This window comes from Sinocyclocheilus grahami, unplaced genomic scaffold (assembly GCF_001515645.1).
Source record: "Sinocyclocheilus grahami isolate Dianchi unplaced genomic scaffold, SAMN03320097.WGS_v1.1 scaffold1415.1, whole genome shotgun sequence".
NCBI lineage: Eukaryota > Metazoa > Chordata > Actinopteri > Cypriniformes > Cyprinidae > Sinocyclocheilus > Sinocyclocheilus grahami.
This window is the reverse complement of record NW_015506594.1, coordinates 34,421-54,246: the sequence shown is the minus strand read 5'-3', so window position 1 is coordinate 54,246 and position 19,826 is coordinate 34,421. Positions and strand designations below refer to the sequence as shown.

At 34.9% G+C, this 19,826-nt stretch overlaps 1 protein-coding gene across 1 annotated transcript in view; it reads left to right on the top strand.

The window, feature by feature from the left end:
• The window catches only part of LOC107570098 (signal-induced proliferation-associated 1-like protein 2), a 54,452-nt gene that overhangs the window by 8,267 nt on the left and 26,359 nt on the right, over positions 1-19,826 (top strand). The window contains exons 3-7 of the mRNA XM_016256298.1: positions 1,148-1,336; positions 10,179-10,353; positions 11,797-11,900; positions 15,822-15,979; positions 17,600-18,176. Of these exons, the coding sequence (XP_016111784.1) occupies positions 1,148-1,336; positions 10,179-10,353; positions 11,797-11,900; positions 15,822-15,979; positions 17,600-18,176 (1,203 nt within the window). The remainder of the gene's footprint in view (positions 1-1,147; positions 1,337-10,178; positions 10,354-11,796; positions 11,901-15,821; positions 15,980-17,599; positions 18,177-19,826) is intronic.

The following is a 19,826-nucleotide window of genomic DNA, read 5'->3' as shown; positions in this document are numbered from 1 at the left end:
CCAATATGCAAAAATTTTAATGGTCCTAAAATAAACTGAATTTTCTAAATTCTATTTATTTATTTATTTATTTATTTATTTAGGTACTCATTAATTCGTTCATTTAGGATGGATTATCTTTAATGACATTTAATTAATGAAAATAATATTATTAGACCTAAGTTGAACTTAATTATCTTTATGAAAAATAAATGACCTTGTTTCTTTTTCATGAGGTGAAATATTTATTTGTTTGTTTGTTTGTTTTTGTTTGTTTAATGTTTGGAAAGATGATCTTAATTGTCGTGAAAATAAAGTCACAATGCAAAAATCATAATGGTCCTAAAATTAACTTCATTTTTTAAATTATAAATAATACAAATATTAGAATAATTGTAAGAATAATATTATTTATTTTAGGATGGATGATCTTTAATGAAATTTAATTTTAATAAAAAATAGAAATAATCGTAATAGACCTGAAATGAAATTAATTTTCTTAATTTGTTTTACATGTGTGTGTGTGTGTGTGTGTGTGTGTGTATATATATATTTCCTTTTTTATGAGGTGAAATATTATTATTAAAATTATCGAGGACAGTAACTGCAGATATTGTCTGCATCAGTTCCTCTCTCTTATCAAATGCATTGTTGCATTAATCCTCAGGCTTTGATCTTTAGCTTCTGATGGCACTCATTCACAATTCATCTGAATTATGAAGCATAGATATTCGCATGAATCAAGACCTCAGAATGAGTCTTTAAAGAGATGCTAGTGCTTCAAATCAGCATTCAGCATAAAAGGCTTTTACTTTATAAGTGAAAGTGCAGATAAATGAGTCGAGACTCAATTTCTTCCTTCCAGACAAGAGCGAGCCCTCAAATCTCCTGCAGGGAGGGAGAATTTCATTGCCAATAACTTAATATCCCAATGGATCCATGTATTTTTTTTAATTGAAAGTATTGAGTTTTCTCATAGACTGACAGGATTTAGTACTTGAGGTCAAACACTCGTTTGATATATATTGAGCAGACTAGTAAAAATCCACTGCCTTGTCATAAGATTTTGATAGTTTGAGGCAGGAAAATGTCCTTGCTGTTTAATGCATGTGTAATACATGCGCTGTTCGATTCCTGTACTAACAGCTCTGCTCTCTCGTTCTCTCAGTTAACTACCTTGCGCGGGGCGATTCTAGAGGACGCTGTGCCCTCCACGGCGAGGCACGGGACGGCCCGCGGTCTCCCGCTGAAGGAGGTGCTGGAGTACGTGGTTCCTGAGCTGAACATCCAGTGCCTCCGACTGGCCATCAGCTCACCCAGAGTCCCAGAGCAGCTCCTCAAACTGGACGAGCAGGGGGTGTGTATTAAAGAGCTCAAATACAATTTGATGAGAAAATGATATTCTGATATGCATATTAGGACTGCCCGATTTGGGGAAAAAATCAAATTGTGATTTTTCATATAAAAATTGCAAAAAAAAAAAAATTATGAAATTTAAAATAATTCCAAGTTTGTTGTAAGTAAAATGTTATTTATACAGCACTTTTAAAGCTACAACGCACAAAGTGCTTTACACAATATAAAAACACAATCATAAAAGATACATTTATGAAGAGCTATACACAATATATGATAAAGCAAAAAAAGATCAAACCCAAAAATACACAAAAACATCACAAAATATTAAAAGCACATCTATACAGGTATGTTTTCAAGCGACGTTTAAAAACACACGCATTCACGAACACGTTGTGCTTGTTTGTATTGTAAAGCTGCACAATTTTACCAACATTTGGTGAATATATATTAATATGTCTATAAAATAATAATAGTAACTAATATTAAATAATACGATCAATAAAATCATAAAAGATAAGATAATAAAATCAATGAAAAACACATTATTATTATTATTATTGCTACTACTACTACTGCTACTACTAATCATATTAAATAAAACTACAATAAATAAAATAAGAAATATTGCTATTGTGATATTTCACTGTAAAATAATAATAGAGCGTATTTAAGAAAATATAATAATAATAATAATAATTGTATTTTACATGACATCTGTAAAATACAAATATTTATGGCTGTCTTAATTTACTCATTTTCCAACATTAAACCGCAGAGAGACCATACATTTATTATTATTATTATTATTAATAACAATAATAATAATAATAATTAATACAAACTAAAATAAGAAATATTGCTATTGTAATGTTTCACTGTAAAATAAAAAGAGTATTTAAAAAAATAATAATTTTATTTCACATTATAACTGAAAAATAAAATACTAATATTTATGGCTGTCTTAATTTCCTAATTTTCCAACGTTTAACCATCAAACTTTTATTCTGATGGAAAACCGCAGGGAGCATATATTTATTGAATTAAATTGCAGCCTTTGCCATTGTTGTACTTGCACTAAGTCATTTCACAATTATGGTTTTATTTAGATTAATCGTGCGGCCCTAATGCATGGTGTCTTTTATTAAAGTGCTTTTGCTGATGTTTTTTAACGATAAGCATCATTTATTGTTGTAATGTTCAGAGTAGTGGTCTATCAATATCGACTGATTCTTGAACATTTTTAAAAAAAAATGTAAACATACGCTTTGATATACTGTATACTTTGTTGATCAGAACAGGCATAATTTAGTCTGGCTTTAATGCAGCATTGCATCTTTAGACTAAATTTTAAGCAGCCTTAACTCGTTGTAAAGACGCCTAAAGAATAAGTGGAGTAACCGTTTCTCACAATCCAAATATATCTGCAACACAAGAGTACATAAAGTGTTCATGCAAATAATGCATGGTCATGTGACTAAAAATCACCTTGCAATTGGTCTCAGAAACACCGGATGTCGAGCTGTTTTTGCCATGTCCACAGACTCTCAGAATCAGCCAATATGACGTTAAGGGTCGATCAATAACCGCTCCAGTCGCCCATTGATTTCCCAACTTTGAGTGGAAGTGTGAATGAGGTTGGCATATATCCGGAATTACATTTTATTTCATACATAGAGACTTTCCATTCCCACCCTCTCAATAATGCTTCATTATCGTCTTTAAAGAGAAGCGTTTCTTGAAGATTTCTTTAGTGCTCAATATAGACCTTGTGTCATATGAATGAAAAGCCCAGTAATTTATTTTTGTCTGGTTATATTCTTTTTTTGTTTGTTTGTTTTAAGGAAATTAATACCAGCATCTTTAGCAAACAAAATACATTTTAAATATTGTCATGTGAAAAGTAGAAAATAGCTTGTATCTCTTGTAAATAAATATTCTTTTAAATAATGCAATATGAAAAGTAGAAAATAAACAAATATTTGAAATAATGCCATGTGCAAAGATGTAAACAGAACACTGCTGATTAAGAGCAAGAGCAGGGCTTGGACAGGGCTGTGTGCTCATAACGTTATAGATGTGAATCTGACTCCTGATCGCTGTTGCATGTGATCATCCTGTCCCTCTATATGTGCAAATATTTACTCTAGGTTCTTACTGGCCATTCACACAGAACATGTCTTCACGTCTAAAAACGTGAGATGCAGCATTCAGCAAAAATATCATACACGCCCGTATAGCGCCAATTACACACACAGTAGTATGTTTTTAAGAGGAATGTATTAACAGGATTAAAAAAAACTAAATAACCGACATGGGAAAATTATGACCGTTAGAGATTCTGAATTTTAGTTTCGATTACTTTTACTTTTAGAAAAATCTGTCAGTAAGCTTTGGGAGCTCATTTTTAGTCAATCTCCTATCCTGAAAAGTCTGTCTTGCAGAGATGGACTAATGCCGGTTTCAGACTACACAGTATTTTTGTCGGTCACGATAGTGACTGTGTCAGATTACACAATTTGGACTCCTAAAATCTTGTTGTTTCGTGGACAAGAAACATGTCAGACTACACGTTGCTTCCCGACCATTCATCGCGTGGCATCTTTAACGTCTCGCGTGATGTCATCGGAACTAGGCGACTGTCTTCCGAAATCAAGAATGTAAACATTGCTGAAGCGCTTTGTTATAGTTCTCCGGCATTTTTCTTTCTTTGTTCTGTTGTGGTAGTCCCTCGATGACACATCATACAGGCAGGAGTACTGTTGCCACAGCTCCACGAACCTTTCCTCCATCTCATAATTCCACCTAGCAGCACCATCATCTCTCTTTCGTTTCGCCATGTTTGACACCGGTGTATGAAAGAGCTTCTGTGCTGCTATTGGTCAACGTCACCAATGTGACGGAACTCGTCGTGGACGACGGGAAAAAAAATCAAACATGCTAGTCTTTCTGTCGTGAAGCATCGCAGACGTGGAATCGGTTGTCGTCCACTATGACACACTACACGAGCTGAAACGATGGAATCTTGCATCCCGACGCCCATTGTCGTTCACGAATCCCCACGACACCCTACGTCAAGCAAATCGTGGCAAAATTGGGCTAAAATCGTGTAGTCTGAACTGGGCATAAAAATGAGCTCCCAAAACTTACTGCCAGATTCTGGAAGATCAATTCTTGAAAGAGTGGTACAAGAGGATGTGATGCTGGTCCTTCAAGAGTCACTCTCAACTCATCTGTCCATAAAGCCTATAAAAATCAGTCTTCATGTATTTCACAACACTTCAGCATGTTATTCTAATTAAGTGAGGGTCATTTTTTAGGATTTTTTTACCCAAGCAAAGTCTCTGAGAACCAGACACCTTGTCTTCTGGAGACTCCAGATAGGTTGCAGTTCTGGAAAATGGTGGTGCTGGAGACTAAAGGGTTCCTGGTGGTTTCACACCCAATTCTTCATCTTAAAGGGGTCATATGATGCGATTTCAATTTTTCCTTTCTCTTTGGAGTGTTACAAGCTCTTGGTGCATAAAGAAGATCTGTAAAGTTGCAAAGACTAAAGTCTCAAATGCAAAGAGATATTCTTTATAAAAGTTGAGTCGACGCAAATATTTACTCTAGGTTCTTACTGGCCATTCACACAGAACATGTCTTCACGTCTAAAAACGTGAGATGCAGCATTCAGCAAAAATATCATACACGCCCGTATAGCGCCAATTACACACACAGTAGTATGTTTTTAAGAGGAATGTATTAACAGGATTAAAAAAAACTAAATAACCGACATGGGAAAATTATGACCGTTAGAGATTCTGAATTTTAGTTTCGATTACTTTTACTTTTAGAAAAATCTGTCAGTAAGCTTTGGGAGCTCATTTTTAGTCAATCTCCTATCCTGAAAAGTCTGTCTTGCAGAGATGGACTAATGCCGGTTTCAGACTACACAGTATTTTTGTCGGTCACGATAGTGACTGTGTCAGATTACACAATTTGGACTCCTAAAATCTTGTTGTTTCGTGGACAAGAAACATGTCAGACTACACGTTGCTTCCCGACCATTCATCGCGTGGCATCTTTAACGTCTCGCGTGATGTCATCGGAACTAGGCGACTGTCTTCCGAAATCAAGAATGTAAACATTGCTGAAGCGCTTTGTTATAGTTCTCCGGCATTTTTCTTTCTTTGTTCTGTTGTGGTAGTCCCTCGATGACACATCATACAGGCAGGAGTACTGTTGCCACAGCTCCACGAACCTTTCCTCCATCTCATAATTCCACCTAGCAGCACCATCATCTCTCTTTCGTTTCGCCATGTTTGACACCGGTGTATGAAAGAGCTTCTGTGCTGCTATTGGTCAACGTCACCAATGTGACGGAACTCGTCGTGGACGACGGGAAAAAAAATCAAACATGCTAGTCTTTCTGTCGTGAAGCATCGCAGACGTGGAATCGGTTGTCGTCCACTATGACACACTACACGAGCTGAAACGATGGAATCTTGCATCCCGACGCCCATTGTCGTTCACGAATTCCCACAACACCCTACGTCAAGCAAATCGTGGCAAAATTGGGCTAAAATCGTGTAGTCTGAACTGGGCATAAAAATGAGCTCCCAAAACTTACTGCCAGATTCTGGAAGATCAATTCTTGAAAGAGTGGTACAAGAGGATGTGATGCTGGTCCTTCAAGAGTCACTCTCAACTCATCTGTCCTATAAAAATATAAAAATCAGTCTTCATGTATTTCACAACACTTCAGCATGTTATTCTAATTAAGTGAGGGTCATTTTTTTTTACCCAAGTACCCAAGCAAAGTCTCTGAGAACCAGACACCTTGTCTTCTGGAGACTCCAGATAGGTTGCAGTTCTGGAAAATGGTGGTGCTGGAGACTAAAGGGTTCCTGGTGGTTTCACACCCAATTCTTCATCTTAAAGGGGTCATATGATGCGATTTCAATTTTTCCTTTCTCTTTGGAGTGTTACAAGCTCTTGGTGCATAAAGAAGATCTGTAAAGTTGCAAAGACTAAAGTCTCAAATGCAAAGAGATATTCTTTATAAAAGTTGAGTCGACCACTCCTACCTAAAACGGCTCGTTCTAACACGCCCCCACATGTCTACATCACGATGTGGGAAGATTTGCATAACGCCGCCCAAATGTTCACGCAAAGAAAGAATGCGTAACTTTTATTCTCGCTGTAGTATTGTTGACGCTGCAGCCATGTCGTGAAGACGCTGTGTGCTCCGTTGTGAAAGCGAAACTACTTTGTTCGGTCTTCCAAAAGAGGACGATATCCGCTTTGTCATGCCTGGAGCTGATCCGTGCTGGTCGCTGAGGAAATACATCAACTTCATGCTGTGGATCGCCGGATCGGCTTTCACCGTGAACGAAGTGGAGTCCAGCCCGGGGTCGTCACATGTGGTTGCCGCAAGCCCGCCAGCCTCTGCTCACTCTAGCCCGCCGTGTGTGACGCTGTGTTTTGTTGTAAAAGCAAAACTACTTTGTTTGGTCTTCCAAAGAGGACACGACCAGAAATCAGTGGTTAAGTTGTATTTACAACACTAAAACCTCCTTCATATTCATGACATGTGTCATGTCATGATTATGAAGGTGTCATGTCAGTCTTATGCACACCCCTTCAAGTAAAGTGTAACCCAGTTTTCATAATGGCCATCCAAACAGAGTAAAGATTTGGCACTTAACAGAAATTATGGTAAAAATCGATCAATCTATTTCGAAAACCTTTTTTTTTTTTTTTTTTTTTTAAATCAATTTAAAAAAAATTAATAAATAATTTTGACTTTTTAAATGTATTATATTACTTAAAAATATGATTTCTTAGGTAGGCAGCTCACTAGGGTTTATAACTGAACTTTTGACTATTTGATGCTGTTGAAATGTAAACCGTCGAGAGAGCCATTATTCACAAATGGCAAACACATGGAACAGTGGAGAACCTTCCCAGGAGTGGCCGGCCGACCAAAATTACCCCAAGAGCACAGTGACGACTCATCCAAGAGGTCACAAAAGACCCCACAACAACATCCAAAGAACTGCAGGCCTCACTTGCCTCAGTTAAGGTCAGTGTTCATGACTCCACCATAAGAAAGAGACTGGGCAAAAATGGTCTGCATGGCAGAGTTCCAAGACGAAAACCGCTGCTGAGCAAAAAGAACATAAAGGCTCGTCTCAGTTTTGCCAGAAAACATCTTGATGATCCCCAAGACTTTTGGGAAAATACTCTGTGGACTGACGAGACAAAAGTTGAACTTTTTGGAAGGTGTGTGTCCCATTACGTCTGGCGTAAAAGTGACACTGTTTGCTCATGTGACTGCTCACGTTATATTTGCCCCTCTGTGTTTCTGACTCCTGCAAGCATTTTATGTCTTCTCAGACACGTTTTCTTTGTCTAAAATCTGCCTGTTGACTGTATATCAACCCATTCAGAATGTGTCAGCAGTTTGGATGTCGTCATTTACCTCTTTTATAACTCGAGTTCACTGCACTCATCCCTGTGTGTGTGTGTGTGTGTATGTGTGTGTGTGTGTGTGTGTGATGAGTGTCCTTCTTAAAGCCAAGTAGGGCATCTCCTCTGGACTGCATTAGCGTTGCTCGAGTAGACACCGTGGAAGTCACTGGCTGTTCCTAGGTTTCCGAGTGCAAGGTCGCCATGACAACAGTATGGATGCACGCTGGGAATACTTGACCCTCGTAAGAAAGTGGAGTCTGACTCCTGCCTCATCAGCCGCGCTCAGCGCATCACAACTGGGTTACGCTTGCGTAAGGAGGAGCGTTTGGCTGTTTTTTTTTTTAATCGTTCATCACGACTCAGTGCTGGATTGTGACTGATTGCAGTTGTTTTCTAGTAACTGTAAGCTGTATTTCTGTCACAGCTCACTTCTGATCAAATGAAATGAGGGAAATTCAAGAGACTGATTGGAATCGTTAATGTTGAAGTGAGGAAAAACAGGTGGTTTGCTTATCTTGACCCACTCTTTTGATGGTTTTAGAGTGGTTTGAGCACTTTGTCAGCTAAACTAGCTTAAACTAGACCAGCAAACCACCTCAGGCTGGTTTGTTTGTTTTTATTATTAATTCAACATTAAACAGAAGTAATTCACGTGTGATCGACCAGTCTCTGTTATTCTGTTTCCACCGTAACCAGCTGGAGTCGTGTTCGGCGGGGAACTGCTAACGGACCGCCGCCCAAGCGTTTCACTCTAGCCCAAACATGCTGTGACTCCATAACCTGCCAATAAACAAACAATAAACAACTCTGTGGACATGTTTTTACAGCCAAACAAAGTATTCAATTCTGTAACTTTATGAATAAAATCGTTTATTTTATGCAAAGCATCAGGCTTTTCCATCACGCGAAAAGACCGCGACACTCCTTAAAGGTGATTCACACCGCACGCCTGTATGTTGCTCTGCATAAAATGTAACTATATACAGCACAGTAACGATTTTATAGATAAAAATAAAATGTACACAAACCTGTATTTTACTGAAGAATGCATCAATTCGATTGCGCTTAGAACTGCTCTCTCGTGAAGAGAAGATGCGAAATCCCCCCCGATAAATAACTCAACCGCTGGGTTACGTCTGACCCTGCATCTGAGTAACACTAAAACTACCCAAACATTGGGTTATGTCTGACCCAGGAGCTGCAAAACAAGCCAAACACTGGGTTGTTACATTTGACCCAGGAGCTGGGTAACACAAAAACTACCCGAACACTGACAAAATAACCCCAGCATTTGGGTTAAAAAAAATAACCCAGGATTGTTTTAGTGTATTGTGCTCTCTTTACAAAATAGCATTTACTTTTTCTCTTACAAAAAAGTGTATGTGTATGCAATTTCTTTAATAATAATAATAATGGTTTTATTGTTATTATTATTGTTATGGTTAAAGCACTGCACTGTTTTTGATGTTAAATATTTTTTGTGTCTCATTTTGCGGATTGTTCTGCTTATTCTAAGTAGATTTTATTTTATAGCTATAACACAGCAAAGCGAGCAGAATATATCTCATTTATTTGCATAGTGTTGTTATCATTATTTAGATTTTATAAATTTTTTTATTTTTAGTTAGTTTAAATAAAATATAAATATTAAAAATAATAATTTAATAATTCTTAATTAGAATTTAGAAAAATAAAAATCCACAATAAAATGTAATGATTTAATCTAAAATTAAAACTGGAATATGAAAATAAAAGTTAATTCAAAATATTATAAAAGTGCATAAGTACATAATTAAATAACTCAAATAACACTGCCTCAATCTAAACAAGAACATGTATGTTTCCAAAGGAAAACACACACACACACACACATACATACATACATACATACATACAGTACATATGTGTGTGTGTGCGTGTAGTAGTAGTAGTTTGAGAAACCTGTTTGGAAGCGATAATTATTTCAAAGTTAAATGACACATTTCACCCGTAATTTCACAGGTGAAACATGACGATCCCAAAGACGCAGGTTTTCCACTCGGCTGCTGTTGAGTTTATCAACGTAATCCTTCCATTTCCATAATGATGATTAAATCCTCATGAATTTGTAGTCCTTGTTCTACCTGCTGAACTGATGTTTATATCACAGACTTAGCTCTTCTGAATGGACTCGTGTAAAAAGAAACGCGCAGCTGCCTGATGAATGCAGAGATGACCGTTTCATTCATGACTTCATCTGTTTACGTGCCTGACTGATTGGTTTTAAACTGTTTGAATTGCCCACAATCCCTCTTTAAAGACGGAAGTAGCCTCTGTAGCACTTATTGACCTCGAGACAGTGTATGACAGTAATGAAATGTAATCTGTGTTTGATTGCGTTGCAGCTGAGCTTCCAGCACAAAGTGGGCGTCCTGTACTGTAAAGCGGGGCAGAGCACAGAGGAGGAGATGTACAATAATGAGAACGCCGGCCCGCCGCTGGACGAGTTCCTGGATCTGCTCGGTCAGAGAGTCCGGCTGAAGGGCTTCACCAAGTACCGAGCACAGCTGGACAACAAGAGTATGTGCTAATGCTAACACCATCAACATACAGCACAGAGCATATCAGCCTCAAGCACTTGACACTCTCTTTGCTGCTTGATAGCACTTTTCCACATTTACAAAATTATATATATATATATATATATATATATATATATACACACTATTATTTATTATTTACTTAATTATGATTAAAAATAGTAATTATTATTATTATTATTATTATAAAAAATATATTCAATTATTATTAAAAATAATAATTTTGCTCTCAAACACATTTGCATTTTTTTTTGTTGCTTCAAGGAATAGCATTTACTTTTTCACCTTTACGAAGAAGTATATGTATATATATATATTATGATATTGTTATTGTTTTTATTATTACAAATAAATAAACAGGCACAATGCATACTGTGCTCATTGCATATTTGTTGCTTCGAGAAATGTATACTTTATTTACTTAAATTATTTAAGTTTTTAAATATTTTATTATTATTATTAATAATAAACAAACATTGTATATTGTGCTCAAACACTTCACAAAATAGCACTTTTACATAGTGTGTATACTTATTTTATTTTACTTTAAATCTATATTTATATTTATAAATAAAATGAATATTACTATATGAATATTACTTTTCCCCCTTTTGTGAACTCTTTTTTTCCCTCTCAGGTTTGAACAATTTAAAATTATTTCTAACTGTATATTCATAACTATATATTAGCATTTCTTTATATTTCTTTCTTAATTAAAATTACTAAAACTGAAATAAAATGTAAAAAAAAAAAAAAAGAATGGCAGAGGGTCCCCAAATCCAGGTGTGAAAAACTTGTTGCCTCTTTCCCAAAAAGACTCATGGCTGTATTCGATCAAAAGGGTGCTTCTACTAAATACTGAGCAAAGGGTCTGAATACTTAGGACCATGTGATATTTCAGTTTTTCTTTTTTAATAAATCTGCAAAAATGTCACCAATTCTGTGTTTTTCTGTCAATATGGGGTGCTGTGTGTACATTAATGAGGAAAAAAAATTAACTTAAATGATTTTAGCAAATGGCTGCAATATAACAAAGAGTGAAAAATATAAGGGGGTCTGAATACTTTCCGTACCCACTGTATATATATATATATATATATATATACATATAATCTATGTATTTTTTTATTAAAAACTATATCTATCGATCTATCTGTCTATCTATCTATATATATATATATATATCTATATGCAAAACTACGAATGACAAAAAAACCTGCAAAATTACTGATTCAAATATTAATAAAAAACTGTAGTAGTATCTCAATGATCCTAAAATCACACTAAATACTACAAATACTAGATGCTGAAATTGTCAGGGCGAGTAGAAATGGACTGGATCAGCGGAGAACAATCCAGAAAAGCTCTTTCTGTAGCGCAGGATGTGTTTTGGGTGTATTGACTGGCTCTGCTGTTGTTCCAGCGGACTCCACCGGCTCTCACTCGCTCTACACCACCTATAAAGACTATGAGCTGATGTTCCACGTGTCCACACTCCTGCCCTACACTCCCAACAACAGACAGCAGGTGCGGCTCAACTACACTTACACTCCTTATGCTGATCAGCTCTGCTGTGATTGGCTAATGGCTTCACATTCGGCCTTCTGATCAGCCTGATGGGATTTCTTGTGTAATAAAGACTGTACATGGTATTAACCATGATATGTCCTCTTTATCAGATACTACCATTGTCTGGCAGTCACTTTTGGCCCACAGCCATTATTTATTTATTTAGTTAGTTAGTTAGTTAGTTATAAGCCCCATGCTCTTTGGTACATCTTTGGTACATGATCATCAGGTTTTGATATTAATATACAGTAGTTGATGTAGTACTTCCCAATACATTTAAAATCTGAATATGTATTTATAAATTCAAATATATATTTATTAATCTAAGTATGTGAGAGTAAATATGAATATGGAAGTATTTATATTATTATTTCTTCCCTCTTTTTAACAATATGTTAGATTCCCCCCCCCCCCCATAGGTTTGAACAGTTTATAATTATTTCCAGCATATACTGTATTCTGAATATAGTTTATTTTTAATTATTTCCTGTTTTGTCCCCATTATTTGTTTATTTTCTTTTTTTTTCTTTTGTCTTGTTTTATTTCTAAATCGTACGCATGTGCATTTTAAAGCATTTACTTCTTTTTGGTGAAGAAAACAAAATATTATGTAAAAAAAGTCCAATTCAATAGAATTTTGACACTCAACGACTGCAGACTTCACTTTTGTTAAAAGTCTGGATTTGATTTGTAACTAAGTAAGTCAAATTTAGTAAATGCATTAACTGCATTAAAAGTAATGGCATTAAATATATTGGGTCTGTTTTATATAGCATAATATGTTTATAGTCTATCAAATGCATTAACTTCAGCTGCGTGGTTCTTGACTGGAGCCGTGTCGCTGTCACTTACATCTCTTGACAGTCGATTGGCAGGATTAGAGGATTTTCTGTCTTTTTCTTCTCCAACTTCAATTCTATTCGATTGCGCAGGATTAGTGAATAAATCCCTGTCCGTAAGCTTCCAGAAGACTCGGGCACGGTTCAGCCTCTCATCTTCTCATCCACCCATAATCCTGTTTGTAACCCTTGGCCACTCACAGGAAGGCAGGCTCGGGGTTAATTGAATATTATGAGTTCCTCACTCCGTTGCCTTATCAAATATCTTTGAGATATGAAGGGCTGACTGTGCTAAAAATCTCTCCAGATTCTGATATTGTACTTATGGATGAGCTTAAGAGATTTTAAGTCGTCTTTCACAGCGTCTGCAGGCGTCTTTTGTGCCATTTATTGTGCCAAAATTATGCCAGATGGCACATTGCTGCCGATTATTTTGGGTTTTTTTATGTATTAATAGCTCTTATATTTTTTATCTGTTTCTTTTTGCTGTGAAAATTTTATTTTTTGGGGCTTTTGATTTGGAGGACAAACATATTTTTAGCAACACAAAATTATCATCATTGTTAGTAGTAGTAGAAGTAGTGTTAGTATTATAGCTTTTTATTTATTTATTTTACTCTCATTTTGCGCTTGGCAAGTGTTCAATTTGCACTATTTTTAGGAACATAAAATTTTTTTTTAAAAATTTTTTAAACCCCCCCCCCCCCCATAGGTTTGAACAGTTTATAATTATTTCCAGCATATACTGTATTCTGAATATAGTTTATTTTTAATTATTTCCTGTTTTGTCCCCATTATTTGTTTTTCTTTTTTTTTCTTTTGTCTTGTTTTATTTCTAAATTGTACGCATGTGCATTTTAAAGCATTTACTTCTTTTTGGTGAAGAAAACAAAATATTATGTAAAAAAAGTCAAATTCAATAGAATTTTGACACTCAAAGACTGCAGACTTCACTTTTGTTAAAAGTCTGGATTTGATTTGTAACTAAGTAAGTCAAATTTAGTAAATGCATTAACTGCATTAAAAGTAATGGCATTAAATATATTGGGTCTGTTTTATATAGCATAATATGTTTATAGTCTATCAAATGCATTAACTTCAGCTGCGTGGTTCTTGACTGGAGCCGTGTCGCTGTCACTTACATCTCTTGACAGTCGATTGGCAGGATTAGAGGATTTTCTGTCTTTTTCTTCTCCAACTTCAATTCTATTCGATTGCGCAGGATTAGTGAATAAATCCCTGTCCGTAAGCTTCCAGAAGACTCGGGCACGGTTCAGCCTCTCATCTTCTCATCCACCCATAATCCTGTTTGTAACCCTTGGCCACTCACAGGAAGGCAGGCTCGGGGTTAATTGAATATTATGAGTTCCTCACTCCGTTGCCTTATCAAATATCTTTGAGATATGAAGGGCTGACTGTGCTAAAAATCTCTCCAGATTCTGATATTGTACTTATGGATGAGCTTAAGAGATTTTAAGTCGTCTTTCACAGCGTCTGCAGGCGTCTTTTGTGCCATTTATTGTGCCAAAATTATGCCAGATGGCACATTGCTGCCGATTATTTTGGGTTTTTTTATGTATTAATAGCTCTTATATTTTTTATCTGTTTCTTTTTGCTGTGAAAATTTTATTTTTTGGGGCTTTTGATTTGGAGGACAAACATATTTTTAGCAACACAAAATTATCATCATTGTTAGTAGTAGTAGAAGTAGTGTTAGTATTATAGCTTTTTATTTATTTATTTTACTCTCATTTTGCGCTTGGCAAGTGTTCAATTTGCACTATTTTTAGGAACATAAAATAATTTTTGTTATTATTATTATTAGAGTTTTTTTCACTATTTTAGCAACATAAAATTATTGTTGTTATTATTCATATAATAATAATACATGTTATTTATTTTCAGAATTTTTAATAATTTTATTATTAGCAGTAGTAGAGTTTAATATTTTTTTCACTATTTCTAACAACCTAAAATGAATAATAATAAGAATTATTATTATTATTATTATTATATATTGTTTATTTATTTTTAACAACATGAAATTATTATTATTATTAGAGTTATTATTATTATAGTTGTTCATTTATTTTTCACTATTTTTAGCAACATAAAATTATTATTATTATTATTATTATTATATATTGTTTATTTATTTTTAACAACATGAAATTATTATTATTATTAGAGTTATTATTATTATAGTTGTTCATTTATTTTTCACTATTTTTAGCAACATAAAATTATTATTATTATTATTATTATATATTGTTTATTTATTTTTAACAACATGAAATTATTATTATTATTAGAGTTATTATTATTATAGTTGTTCATTTAAATAATTTTTGTTATTATTATTATTAGAGTTTTTTTCACTATTTTAGCAACATAAAATTATTGTTGTTATTATTCATATAATAATAATACATGTTATTTATTTTCAGAATTTTTAATAATTTTATTATTAGCAGTAGTAGAGTTTAATATTTTTTTCACTATTTCTAACAACCTAAAATGAATAATAATAAGAATTATTATTATTATTATTATTATATATTGTTTATTTATTTTTAACAACATGAAATTATTATTATTATTAGAGTTATTATTATTATAGTTGTTCATTTATTTTTCACTATTTTTAGCAACATAAAATTATTATTATTATTATTATTATTAGAGTTAGTTTTTTCTCTAATTTTAACAACATAAAATTATTATTATTATTATTATTATTATTATGTTCCACTCTGCAAGTGTTCATTTTGGGCCCTGGTTACAAAAGAGAAATGTAATTTTCAGTTATTTTTCGGTCATCAAGAGTTTCATTTAGTACATTTTAGCCCAAAAAGTGAAATGGATTGTTATGTCACCTTTTTTCAGGGCTCTTTGAAGCTGGTGGATTTGTTACTACACAGTGTCACCTCACTTCCTGTTCCTGTTCTTGCTAATCATGCAAAAGCTGCTGTTTGACCTGTCCTTATAATAAACGGCACACGCCGAGTCCATTCACCTCTGTTCTTTCTCATCTCACCAGTTGCTCAGAAAGAGACACATAGGAAATGACATCGTCACCATCGTGTTTCAGGAGCCCGGTGCCTTGCCCTTCACACCCAAAAACATCCGCTCCCATTTCCAGCATGTGTTCGTCATCGTTAAAGTTCACAATCCGTGCACTGAGAACGTCTGCTACAGGCAAGTGAACCAGACGCCTTTGATTTACACTGTAAATGATGATCGCTATGATAGCTGTTTAGAGAAATGAAGTGATTTCATTCACCTTTGATGTATTAAGTTTAAGTTTAATGAAGCTTAAATGCTGGAGAACTTACAGGAATCGATCATGTGTCAAAGCTTGGCTTGCCTGTAATTGTAAATAGCCTGTAGTTTTTGATCTTCTGTTTAAAAGCAGTGCCAAAGGCTGTTTGGGACGTTTAATTATTGCAATTAAAGACTAAATTATGTCATAATTTACTCATCCTCATGTTGTTCCAAATAACCGTGGAACTCAAATGGAGAAATCTGGTTTGTGCAGCTCTTTTCCATGTAATGAAACCTACAGTAACCAGTGGCAGAAAAGCACAGAAATTGACAAAAATGCATAAAAGTACCATACAAATAGTCCATATGACTCCTGCTCTATATATTATAAGTCTTCTGAAGTCATACTGTAGCTTTATGTTAGGAACAAAGCTAATTTTAAGTCAGTATTCACTGATAATCTTCTCTCCTTCTCTCCATGTCTCATGTTGTTATTGTTAACTAAAACGATGAAAAATTATTATTTTTGGTCATTGAAATAAAGCTGATAAATAAAACAAAATGTAAAATAAAATAAATAAATAAATAATGAAAAAATTACCTTGTAGCCCCTGTCTTGGCAACTGAAATAAGTTTAAGCTGAAATATTGAAAATGAATCGGATCAAATTAATTGTTTTATTTTTCACATACATGCAGGGAACTGCTTTTTATGACCACTCAGCTACATTAAAATGAAAATGGTAAGACATTTAAAAGTTGAATAATAAACCTAGAATATAGGAATAAAAGAATTTACAATATATAATACAAATAAAAACGAATAAAAATGACAAAAGCACAAATAAATTACAAAAGCTGAAATAAAATTTAAATATTAGATGAAAAACTACAACTGAAAAAAAAAAAATTAGGAATGTTGCAAAAAAAATTATAAATGTTGCCTAAATTGACAAAAACTGAAGCAAAAATAAATTAGCTAATAAAATAAATAAGCTAAAAATATATAAATTATAAAAAATTATAAAATTACAAAAAATAATATATATAATATTATAAAAATAATAATATAAAAATAAAGCTTAATAGATAAAGAAATGCTTAATAAATACTATAATAGTATACAAATAGTATTATAATAACACTGGCCCTGTTGTAGCTCTTCTGTCTCATTGGTGACAGCAAATGCTGTTGCTTTTCGTGACTGAACGTGCAGCATAAAAGTCTGAAAGTTTGAATATTGTTTCACTTGTGTTTCCAGTGAATAAAGACTTATATTTCAGTCTGTTTATCATGAAACTCTATTGGAAAATCTATAATATGGACTACTTTTATGATGCTTGTTTTGTTATTTTTGGAGCTTGCCAGTTCATGTTCACTGCTGCTTTCTTTGTGAAAGATCTGCATGAACTTTCTTCAAAATTTCTCTTCTTTTTTTTTTTGTTTCACGGAATTAGAATATTTCTTTTAAATGTTTTCAGATCTGTGAAGTGCATCTCATATTGTTTTGCATTAGTTAAACCGGTCATTCAATCCCTCGTTGTGGCCCTTGCAGTGTTGCGGTATCCAGATCGAAAGACGTGCCTCCGTTCGGTCCTCCCGTTCCTAAAGGCGTGACCTTTCCCAAGTCAGCCGTCTTCAGGGACTTCCTGCTGGCCAAGGTGATCAACGGGGAAAACGCGGCGCACAAATCGGAGAAGTTTCGTGCCATGGCGACCCGCACGCGGCAGGAGTACCTGAAGGACCTCGCGGAGAACTGCGTGAGCACGACGACGGTGGACTCTGCGGTCAAATTCAGCTTCATCACGCTAGGGGCCAAGAAGAAGGAGCGGGTGAAGCCACGGAAGGACGCTCATCTCCACAGCGTGGGCGCCGTCACGTGGAGCATGGTGGCGCGGGATTTCGGCCAGTCGGCGGACGTGGAGTGCCTGCTGGGGATTTCCAACGAGTTCATCGTGCTGATTGAGGTAGAGTCCAAGAACGTGATTTTTAACTGCTCCTGTCGGGACGTCATCGGCTGGTCGTCCAGCGTCATGAGCATCAAGATCTTCTACGAACGCGGCGAGTGCGTGATGCTTTCCGCGCACGACAACTGTGGAGAGGACATTAGAGAGATCGTACAAAGACTTGAGGTAAGAGAAGTGCATTCCTGTTTTTGAACAATTTCTGGTTAATGGTTGAGGTGCGGACACATTTACTGCTGCTTGGCGAAATTTCGTGAACAAAATCCAGGCACTTTGTTTTTTTTGTTGTCAAATAGTCGTTTGATCTCATATGACTCAATGCAAGGGCCTGCAGTACCGCCGTTTGACCAAATGTGGCGCTGTGGCACAAGACTATAATTCAGCACACTAGACGCTTATGAGAGTTGGAGTGTCACTGCAACCGAACCAGATGCTGCTTAGAGCGGCATTTAGATTAATATGTAAATATGTGCTGCTCGCTTTCCTCTCAATAACGAAATAAACACACAACAAAAATGAGAGTGGTGAGAAAACAGCAGTTAAAAAAGCATCTGATTACAGCGGTGTGGATAAGTTTGCACCAGCTCTGCAATTCAGCACTCCAGTCACGTCATGTTTATTTATATAGCGCTTTATACAGTAGATTGATTTAAAGCAAGCAGCTTTACAGTATAGACCAATTTCAGTGTTTGCAAACAGTGATGACGTTTTTGTGGACGGAGCCTATCTGGTGGCAGAAAATGACAGTTTTAACCTAGCAGTCTATTCAAGCCATGGAATAAAATTATTTTAAAAATTATTTTGAGTTTATATTTCAAAATTCAGACTTTTTTCTTGCAATTCCGAGATTATATCTCACAATTCTGGTAAGAAAATCAACTCGTCATTCTTTCTTTTTAGTTTGTAATCCCAGACTTTTGCCTTTTTTTACTCAGAATTGACAAACTCACAATTGTTGACTTGAATAAAGTTGTAAAGTCCGAACTAGGAGATATAAACTTGCATTAGCAAGAAAAAAAGTCAGAATTGTGAGATAAAATGGGTAACTGTTATGTAAAATGTTATAGGTTTAAATAGTATTTCATTCATGTATTTCAACTGTAGGGCTAATACAATATGTCCCCTATATGACTATTATATAGACCTATTGTTTAAATCAAATTTATGCTTTAAAAGTAGGGTAATCATAGCAGGTTTCATCAATAGTCTGTCCGTTTAAACGTCTGAGTTTAGCTTCAAATGGCGTCTTTGACTACAGTGTTATATAAAAATTATTTGCATTCCGATTCTGACATCCAAATGCACAACAATACATTTTTTCTCTTATTCCATGGATTTTACCCATTTCCCTCCACATGTTCCCAGTGTTTTTCTGCCACCACAATGCGCGCGCAGCTGCAAGTGACGTAACTGTGACGTCTACTCCAAATTGTTCTATTAAACATGAAAAAACAGTGTGAGTGTTGCTTTGTTAGAATTACAACTTGATTTTCTGCTATAACGCAGCTGTCCAGTGAGATAGCTAATGATAAAACCTTTTTATTAGTGAATGCAAATAAAAAAAAAAATAATATTACATTAAAGTGATAGTTTGGTTTGCACAGAATAAAGCTTATAAAGGGGTCATATGATGCAATTTAATTTTTTCCTTTCTCTTTGGAGTGTTACAAGCTCTTGGTGCATAAAGAAGATCTGTAAAGTTGCAAAGACTAAAGTCTCAAATCCAAAGAGATATTCTTTATAAAAGTTAAGAGTCAACCACACCTTCCTAAAACGGCTCGTTCTAAAACACCCCCACATATCTACCTCACTATGTGG